The sequence below is a fragment of the Cebus imitator genome, unplaced genomic scaffold (assembly GCF_001604975.1).
Source record: "Cebus imitator isolate Cc_AM_T3 unplaced genomic scaffold, Cebus_imitator-1.0 Scaffold50, whole genome shotgun sequence".
Taxonomy (NCBI): Eukaryota; Metazoa; Chordata; class Mammalia; order Primates; family Cebidae; genus Cebus; species Cebus imitator.
Genome location: NW_016107365.1, coordinates 5,223,795 through 5,234,312, shown reverse-complemented (window position 1 = coordinate 5,234,312; position 10,518 = coordinate 5,223,795). Strand labels below are relative to the sequence as shown.

At 34.6% G+C, this 10,518-nt stretch overlaps 1 protein-coding gene across 5 annotated transcripts in view; it reads right to left on the bottom strand.

Moving 5' to 3' along the window:
* Positions 1-10,518, bottom strand: part of POLK (DNA polymerase kappa) — a 99,694-nt gene continuing 89,176 nt past the window's right edge. For 4 of the 5 annotated variants that reach the window (XM_037738175.1, XM_037738177.1, XM_037738178.1 and 1 more), the window contains 5 exons: positions 9,979-10,075; positions 5,807-5,978; positions 2,698-3,651; positions 2,083-2,125; positions 1-1,938 (listed from right to left, as the gene is read on the bottom strand). In XM_037738175.1, coding sequence (XP_037594103.1) covers positions 1,854-1,938; positions 2,083-2,125; positions 2,698-3,651; positions 5,807-5,978; positions 9,979-10,075 — 1,351 coding nt within the window. In that variant the 3' untranslated portion in view covers positions 1-1,853. The remainder of the gene's footprint in view (positions 1,939-2,082; positions 2,126-2,697; positions 3,652-5,806; positions 5,979-9,978; positions 10,076-10,518) is intronic. The other variant, XM_037738176.1, reaches the window with a different exon arrangement.

The following is a 10,518-nucleotide window of genomic DNA, read 5'->3' as shown; positions in this document are numbered from 1 at the left end:
ATCAATTAAAGTTCTAAATTTTATTTCAAATGATTATTAAATATTACTAAATGATGACATTCAACTAAATAAATCCTTAAATGAAAATAATTTAGCATTTATTCTAATATTGAAAATAATAAAAATAAACAAGGCAAGACAAAAAAGAACTGAATATAGTACTATTTACCTTTCAGTACCTTAAATCAGTTTTCATTGAACTTAAATTTGTACAGAATTTATGTAAGTAAATCACATGATCAAGAACCATAACACTACAACTTTGTATTTGTCATAGTGTATAATAACATCAGTCATGGGATTGAATTGGCATGCTAACAGGCATTAAGCTTACTTTAAACAATCTAGTAATTAAAAGTCAAGTTACCACTTTGCCAAAGTCTGCGTGTTCTTAATTAAGCTATTCCTAAAATATTATAATATATAAAATATATATTTACATATTATATAAATATATATTTAGTTAATAAGCTATGAAAAGCAAGGGGAGAGAAAACAAAAATATAAGAGAACAGAAGATTCAGTTCCTTAAAGATGTAACAGAAAATGACTTCCAACTTCATGTTGCAATTAAATAATAACTATCATTATTATGATTTTTGAGACAGAGTCTTACTCTGTCACATCCGGGCTAGAGTGCAGTGGCAAGATCTTGGCTGACTGCAGCCTGGATCTCCCAGGTTCAAATGGTTCTCCTGCCTCAGCCATCTGAGTAGCTGGGGTTACAGGCAGGTGCCACCAAGCCTGGCTAAATTTTTTTTTTTTTTTTTTTAATATTTTTAGTAGAGACGGGGTCTTACCATATTGGCCAGGCTAGTCTGGAACTCCTGACCCGTCAAATAATCTGCCCGCCTTCCCCTCCCAAAGTGCTGGGATTACAGGTATAAGCCACCGTGGCCAGTCTAAATAACTATTTTTTGAGAAGAATTCATTGATAGCACAAAAGTATGTTAAGAAACTACTTAAGCTAACTACTATTAAGCTGTCTTCTTTCACAACTATTAATAAAAATGTTGATAGTAATGTAACTAAGATACTTAATGTGTCTTAATATACATTAATCTTTTGAATTACACATTTTCTCTTGAAGACTATAATAAAATGACTATACAATTCATTCTTCTTTATAGATTTGTAGAAAGTACCAACATAACTGACAGGAAATGAAATACTGTCATTTAAAAGTCCTGTATTAAAATAAAACTACTTTGAATCATCTTGGCCTAAATATTTTAAAAAGTGATTCAAGTGTTTATTCATAACAGAATTTTAAATAAGAAAAGCCAAATTAAAAATTATATTTTAAGCAAAAACCATTTTAACACAGATAATACTATGATATTATTTTCCTGAAGGTAAGAAAATCACTTATGCTAGTTATGTTAATACTCTTCATAGAACTTAAGATAAATTTTAATTATGAATGCTCATGAGGTAGCTAAAGATACTAGGATCAATGCCAACAAAGTAGTTAAGTGCTAAAAAAATCCTTAGGATGATATAGGTTTGCATGAATCTTTGACAGCCCTTACAAATCTGTTTTTCTAATCAGTATAAAAATAATTTTAAAAATCACCTTCTGATCTAATTCCTAATTTCCTTTTTAAAAATGATCTCTTAATAGGATTAATTTCCAATTGATGTAAAACAGAAGTAAATTCTCATGGTTATAAAAAAAGATATAAAGAATTCGTATATATTCCAAATTCTTAGAAAAGCAAATGCCATCTGAGGAAGGATTATTGCACTTGCCTTTACTAAATAAATCTGCAAACTTAAAATCAGGAAGAACAAATTCATTGATTATAAAATAACAAGTTTCAATTAAAAATTAATGATCAAATGTTCAATGTTTACTTAAAAAATGTATCAAGGGTAAGTTTGGGATTGCTTGGTTTTATTTTCTTTGATGTTGAGTACTTTGTCATCAATCCTGGCCTAGAATGAAAAGGAATACACAATTAAAATGCAGGAAGAGATTCTAGAAAATAATTCATTTTTAATATTGATTACTTAATAATTTATAAAATAATTGAATTTTCATATTGTAGCCAGCTTTATTAAGGCTCAAATTAGCCATACCTTTTTGTTCTTGTTACAGTCTTCTGTACTCCACTTGAGTTACCTTTAAAGGAAAGAAAAGTCAAGAAATTCCATAATGAATAACATGAAATAATTTAAAAGTTGTATAAAAATTTAAAAAGTTAAAACTAATTGATTAAAGCTAATAACTTCCTTGGTACTATATAGTTCATATGTAAACACCAAAAACTATAGTTTCTTTGTAATTTACTAGTTTTATTAGCATTACACTTAATTTTATTGGTGAAATTTGGGTAGACTCAACATTACCAAGTTAAAGAGGCTTTCTTGTTATGCAATTATAGTTAATTTACCACTGTGCCTTCACAGATGTTCTCTGAAGGAATTTCTTTTTTGATTAGATCACTCAACTCTTTCAACCTTTGAGTTCATTCTGTACTAAATCAAGATCAAACCAAAGTTTTCCCAAGATTCACAATCTATAGGCTTGAGTTAATTCTAAACTATGGCAAGGTAACTAACATTTTCCTAAATAGCAGCATACACAAACTACCCATTTTAATAGTGTGGGTTTCAGATTTAACAACAATCTCATTAATTTTAATAAAACTTATTCCTAGAAAACCATGTAGCTTAAAATGACTACATACTCACCAGTATTTCTGGAGCTTTCTTTGGGTTGATTAACTGGGTTAACTTTATCCCTTCTTAGTTCTTGGATAACACTTTTATTTAAGCAAACATCCACATGCACATTGAACAGGGTTAGATCTGAAGTCTTTTGTTCTACGTTACAAACAGGACAAACTAGAGCTTGGCCTGTTACCACTTTACATAAATAAGGCTGGCAGGATTCTTGTCTACTTAATAATCCAACATCTTCATTTTCCAATGAAACAGTACAAGAATTCTGATGACAGTGTTCAATATTAAAAGACTTGCTTGGGAGACTAGAACATTCTTCCTTGCTATGCTTATTACTTAAAGCATCTATGCTTTTTGCTTTAGATGAGTTATCTATAGTATCTACTAAATCTACACAATCTACTGAAGATATTTCTTTATTTTTTGGATGGGCTTCATCATCTTGCTTCTCATAAAGTGAAGAAGAAGAAACATTTTCTTTCTTGTTAACTTTGGTTGCAGAAACATGTGAACATGAGAACATTTTAGAGTTTTCACTGATTGAAGGTCCATCAAGACATGCATCTACATGTTTATTAAAGGCTTCCAGACTGATGTATCCTTGTGCCCTAAAGCAAACAGGACAGGTAAGTATCTGACAGTTTTCTGAATTCTCTGATATTTCCAAATTCTCATTCATCTTCTTTAAAACTGGGAATAGTTGTGATGTCTGTAAACTTTGTTCATTCATGGTTTCACATTTAAATGTATCCTGGTGGCTCCATTTCCTTTCTGATCGTTTTTTATCAAAGAAACTCTTCTTAGGAGACACTTCTAGAGGTTTTGCAAACTTATCTTTGTTAGTTTTCTCTAGTATACACCCATTGGCTGATGGGGTTTGGTTTCCAGCCTGTAAAAAGCCAATAATGCTCCTTTGTTGGTGTTTCCTGTCTTCTTCACTGGGAAAACTAGATATCCGAACACCTAAATTAAATCAATCACAATCAAATTCAAATTCAACAAAGCCAATTCACTCACAATGCATAAAAACATTTTGTCTCATGCTATGACATATACAAAAAGTTGGCTAGAGAGAAACAATAAGTAACATTTCAAAGCTGGTATCATGAGTGAAAATTTACTTTCCTTTATAAAAGAATACCCCCCATTAAATATTAACTATTTAGAGTTAGCAGGATGATGTAGGACTTCAATTCATATATGACACATAATACCATTAAATACTATGTAACTAACTGGAGTCAACTATACAGACTCTTTAACTTTTTTTTCTTCCAATAAACTTTATTTTTTAGAGGAATTTTAAATTCACAGAAAAATTAAGCAGAAGGTACAATGAGTTCCCATAGAGCCCCTTCCCCTACACATGTACACCCTTCCACCCCAACTATCAACATGTGGTACCAGAATGGTACATTTGTTACAATCTACAAACCTACATTGCCACAACATTGTCACTCAAAGTCCATAGCTTACATAAGGTTCACCCTTGGTGTACATTCTGTGTGCCTGGACAAATTTATAATGACGTGTATCATTATAGAATCATACAGAATCATTTCATTGCCCTAAAAATTCCAGTGTTTTGCCTATTAATCCCTTCCTTCCCTCCTAACTCCTGATAATCAATTATTTTTTACTGTATTTATATTTGCCTTTTCCAGAATCTCATATAGTTGGAATCATACAGTATTTAGCTTTTTGAGATTGGCTTCTTTTACTTAACAATAGGCAGTTAAGTTTCATTCATGTCTTTTCATGACTTGATAATTCATTAATGTGCTGAATATTATTCCACTGTCTGTATGTACCACAGTTTATTTATCCTTTCACCTACTGAAGGACATCTTGCTTGCTTCCAAGTTTTGGCAAGTATGAATTAAGCTTCTATAGACATCTGCTCTTTGGCTTTTTTTTTTTTGAGAAGGAGTTTTGCTCTTGTTGCCCAGGCTGGAGTGCAATAGCGTGATCTTGGCTCACTGCAACCTCTGCCTCATGAGTTCAAGCAATTGTCCTGCCTCAGCCTCCCGAGTAGCTGGGATTACAGGTGCCCACCACGACATCCAGATAATTTTTTGTATTTTTAGTCGAGACAGGGTTTCACTATGTTGGCTAGGGTGGTCTCGAACTCCTTACCTCAGGCAATCCACCCACCTTAGCCTCCCAAAGTGCTGGGATTATAGGAGTGAGCCACTGCTCCCAGCCCGGCTCTTTTAATTAACATTTTATTCAGTTAAGTGTGTGTGGTATCTTTCTTATATGAAAGTATGGCTAGTGACCCACTCCTACTAGTAAAGTAGGCATTTGGAGTGCTGATCCATATACATACTTTGACCCAGTTCACTTTGGAAACATGGCTTATTTGTTAGTTTTTACCATGCAATGGCTGGAGATGTGATTTCATTCATCACAATCCTTTATCTGTAATTCCCAAATCCAAAAAGTTCTGAAAACTGTAAACAAGTGATAACTAATGACTAAATTAATGAGAGACTAGAATCTTTACAGTCTCTGAATATTTTGTTTTGCTACAGAAATATTAATGTGTTTAAACAGGCGGTGTTGCCCCAGATCCACAAAGAACTGTTACATAATATACATGCACTGAATTTGCTTTCTAAAATATGAAAAGTTTTGAATTTTGAAACATACCTGGACTTCAGAATTTCATTAATAAGGAAAAGAACAACTTTAATTGGCACTTACTGGAATTAAACTAATGATCATGGCTTCTCAAATCAGGATCTAATAATTAAGATAAATGGCAGCAGCAAAGAAAAAACTTCCTAAACAGGTTTAAGAAATAAAATGAAAGTGAGAATACAGGTGCTCTTTGACTTAAAATCGGATTGTATCCAGATAAACCCATTGTAAATTGAAAACATAATAAGTAAACTCAGAATACTTTCAATTTATGATGGGTTAATTGGACATAACCACAATGACCACATTGTAAGTTGAGAGTATACTGAAAACAACATACAGCTTTCCCACCATTGCAAAGTTGAAAAATCAGTAAGTTGAACCACTGTTAAGCTGGGGGCCACCTGTATTCCCATAGTTGATTATTTGGGAAAATCTAGCAGATTTAAGGGAAAACAAAAATAAAAAGTCATACCCATAAGTCTTAATCTTAAAGGATGTGGAAAATCAGCATCAATTTCTGTTTTTAGCAACTCCTTAGCAATGGCAAATATTTCTTCTGCAGTAGAAACAACAGATGAAACTGTAGATGCACGAGTTTTTACTTCAAAATTCACATTCTTCAACTTAATGGTAACAGTTCTACCCTATAACATATACAATACGTTATTTATTTATTTATTTATAAGATAAGGTCTCTCTCTGTTGTCCATGCTGGAGTGTGCTGGCACAGCTGTAGCTCACTACAGCCTTCAACTTCTGGGCTCAGGTGATCCTCTTGCCTCAGCCTCTTGATAGCTAAGATTACAAGTGCATGCCACCATACCTGGCTAATTTTTTAATTTTTGGTAGAGAGAATCTCACTATGTTACGTAGGCTAGTCTCAAATTCCTGGCCTCCAGGGATCCTGGCCTCCCAAAGTGTTGGAATTACAGGCATGAGCTACTGCACCCACCAGAATACATTATTCTATATGATGTCCTAACTTCTAGAAAAAAGCCTTGTTAGAAAAATTCAGAAAGGTTTACAGACACAAGAATATGAAGTATAACCAATTATTTATAAAACATGGTGATAAAAACTATTATAATTAAAATACCATTTTAGCCAACAATTTTTACTCCCCTTTCCAAACATAAGCTGAAATCCCATTTTAGTTTTCAGATGGTGGTCTCACTCTATTGCCCAGGCTGGAGTACAGTGGCATGATCATGGCTCACTGCAGCTTCAGTCTCCCAGGCTTGTGCTATCCTCCTGCCTCAGCCTCCCAAGTAGCTAGGAGTACACGCTCGTGCCACTATGCCCAGCTAATTTTTAAAATTTTTTGTAGAGACGTGATTTCACTATGTTGTCCAGGTTGGTCTTGAACTCCTGGGCTCAAGGAATCCTCCTGCCTCAGCTTCCCAATGTGCTGGGATTACAGGCATGAGCCACTATGCTTGACTTAAAATCCCATTTTAGCCAGTAATTATTATTCCCCTTCCCAACTGAATTTTTTTTTATTTTTTATGTTAGAGTCTCACTGTGTAGCCCAGGTTGGAGTCCAGTGGAATGATCTCGGCTCACTGCAACCTCTGCCTCCCAGGTTCAAGCAGTTCTCCTGCCTCAGCCTCCCGAGTAGCTAGGATTACAGGTGCACACCCTGCACACACCACCACGCACATCAGCACCAAGCTGACCCATGCACTTCAGCAAAGTGGAAGATGAGTGGGGATTCTGGCGACAGGCAAATCCAGATTCCGGATTGCAGCAAGCCAGCCAGGGAGGCTGACGTCACTCTACAGAAGCCCAGGACCAGGCCTTGGCCTTGACCAGGTGCTCCCCACTACACCCTCTCACAGATTTTTTTTTATTATACTGTAAAAATGCAATAATTTTATTTTTTATTTTATTTTTTTCTTTGTGTGTGTGTGTGTGTGTGTGTGTGTGTGTTGGTATTGTTGTTGTTGTTGTTTGTTCTAATTTTTTGTATTTTTAGTAGATACGGGGTTTCACCATGTTGGCCAGTCTGGTCTCGAACTCTCGATCTCTTGTGATCCACTCACCTCAGCCTCCCAAAGTGCTGGGATTACAGGTATGAGGCAACGTGCCTTGCCCCCTAACAAATTTTTATAAAAGACATTTACATTAAGGGCAAGGTTAAATGATCACATTCATTCATTCATTCATTCATTTGACAGAGTCTCACTCTATTGCCAGTCTGCAGTGCAGTGGCACGATCTCAGCTCACTACAATCTCCGCCTCCCAGGTTGAAGCGATTCTCCTGCCTCAGCCTCCCGAGTAGCTGGGACCACAGGTGTGCACCATCATGCCCAGCGAATTTTTGTATTTTTTAGTAGAGACAGGATTTCACCATGTTGACCAGGATGGTCTCAATCTGTTGACCTCATGATCTGCCTGCCTCACCCTCTCAAAGTGCTGGAATTACAGACGTGAGCCACCGTGCCTGGCAGGTCACTTTCATTTTTACGGAATCTCTTTTGGAGGTTGATTCACACAAAGGAAGGAAAAAAAATTCTTTCTCAAAGTGTCTCATTGAAAAGGACTTAAGAATAGCTCATACTTACTATGTGCCTTCTATATTGTCAGATACTATGCCAAACAATTTACATATAAGAATTCCCTTTATATTTAAGTTTGTTTTTCTTCTGTTGTTTTGTTTTGTTTTGAAATGAAGTTTCACTCTTTGTTGCCCAGGCTGGAGTGCAACGGGGAGATCTTGGCTCACCACAACCTCTGTCTCCTGAGTTCAAGCGATTCTCTTGCCTCAGCTTCCTGAGTAGCTGGGATTACAGGCAGGTGCCACCACACCTGGCTAATTTTGTGTTTTTAGCAGAGACGGAGTTTCTCTATGTTGGTCAGGCTGGTTTCGAACTCCCGAGCTCAGGTGATCTGCCATCCTCTGCCTACAGTTAGGTGTTTTATGAGCGCAAAGTTTCAGTGAAGACAATGAAACAGTTCTAGAGATGGGTGGTGGTGATGGTTATACAACAATATGAACGATACACTTAAAATGGTAAATTTTATGTTATGTATATTTTAGTATCCCCTGGAGAAGGAAGTTAATTCCTATTCTCTCTCATCAGAGGGTAGATTACATTTACTAACTTACTTCGAAAGGGAAAAACACTTAACTTCACAGCGGAGAAGCCTAGTAAACACTAAGTGTTGAAGATTAATATCATCCATGATATCATGTGGCTATCATATACCCCATGATAGGATGTTATGAAAAGGGAACTTTCTCTGTGGTATTCTAAAAATCCATAACCTTGATCTAATCATGAAAAAATCATCAGATTAAAAAAACCAAGACTGGGGGACATTCTGCAGAATATCTGTATAATACTACCCAAGACTGTCAAGGTCATGAAGAAGAAAGAAAGACTAAGAAACTATCGCAGACCAGAAAACTGGAGACACATGACAGCTAAATGCAACATAGTCCCCTGGATTGAACTGTGGAACGCAAAGAGGACATTAATGGAAAAATAAGTAAACTCCTAATAAAGTCTGGGGCTGAGTTAATAATTGGCAATATACTAATGTCAGTTTCTTACTTTTGACAACTGTACTCTGGTAATACATTAATAATGGAGAAAACTGGATGAGGAGTATGCTGAAATTCTATTATTTGTTGTGACTTTCTTGGAAATCTAAAATTACCATAAAATTAAACATTTAAATATTTTTTTAAAAAGAAAATTCTTAAACTCAAGGTATGATAGAGAAGGATTATGAGAAAAATACTCATCAGATATCCCATTCTTTGTCATAATTTTTTAAACAAATTTTTTACTGATGCATAGTATGAACACAGTAAATTATCACATGTACCTCATAGTTTTGATCTTCATAAAGATCAAATAAGTGTACTTGGGATATCTATCACCTTAAATATTTGTATCTTTTTAATGCTGGAAACATTCAAATTATTCCCTTCTAGCTATTCTGATATGTAAAATAGAATATTGTACACTATAGTCATCTTACTGATCTATTAAACACCAGGTCTTATTTCTTCTATCCAACCATATATGTGTATCTGTGTAGCAATTTTAAAATGCTTTTTTATTACACTTTGCACTGACTCTACCTATGGTTTAAGAGTATTGGGAATACACTAAATATAAATTATTGTGACTGAAGATTATAAAATAGCAAGTTCAAAGCCTTACAGGCTTTTGTTGTCTTGTGTTAAGCAACCTGGATTACAGCCTTGAAACAAAACGCCTATTTTAGAAGATCATTGTCTAAGTAAGAAAAACATTAAAGGATGATTGGAAAGACATTCGTAATATGTGAATACAATTCTTGGGAAACACTTTCTTTTGCTTTATTCTCTAATGCCAGTGTAACTCTGGTTTTGAACTTATTCAAATATACTCCTGAGGTACAGGAGTAAAGTCCTCTGAATTATACTGAACCACTCTATCCTCGTAAGTTGCTTCTTCATAGAATCACCTCATCACAGACTTCAGATATGGGTCAGAATTGAATTTGTCTGACTGCTGGGGATAGGAATACACTATTCTGACATTTATTAATTTGTAGTCATCATTAAGGAATGTGTAATTTAACTCTAGCTTTAAGGTAGCATTATTAAAAAACTTAAAAACTAAGGACACCATATCAAAATAAAGCACCTTAAGTCCTTCTTTCTGTAGATCTTGAGCAAGTTCACTGCAAAGTTCTTGGCACAGGCTGTATTGTTCTTCTGCTTTATTTATCTCACTGAAAGTCCTAGAAAGACAAGAAAGATTTTGATGCACAAAGTAAAACACAATTCAGGATAGTTTGGAAATGGTATGCATGTTTATGTGGCTAGCATTAAGTTATATTTTCTGCAGTACAAAATAAAGTTTTCAAATGAACTAAGATTTAATTAAGTAAAAATATCTAAGATCTATATAAATAATGCATGATTAGCAAAGGAACAATTTTATGCTCTTGCTCTATTATATCACAAAAAAGATAATTAAACTTACCAACAGATAATGGTAACACCTCCAGAACTTAAAACAGATTAGGGCATATATATATACACTTTGTTACAGAAGATTATCTTAAGAAAGTCCAAATGAGAATATCATTCCAATTACTGCACATAGATTTTCTGGATGAGAAACATCTTTAAGTAGATTTAAAGGGCTGACCCATGAAGCCTAGGCAGAGTTATTTAATAG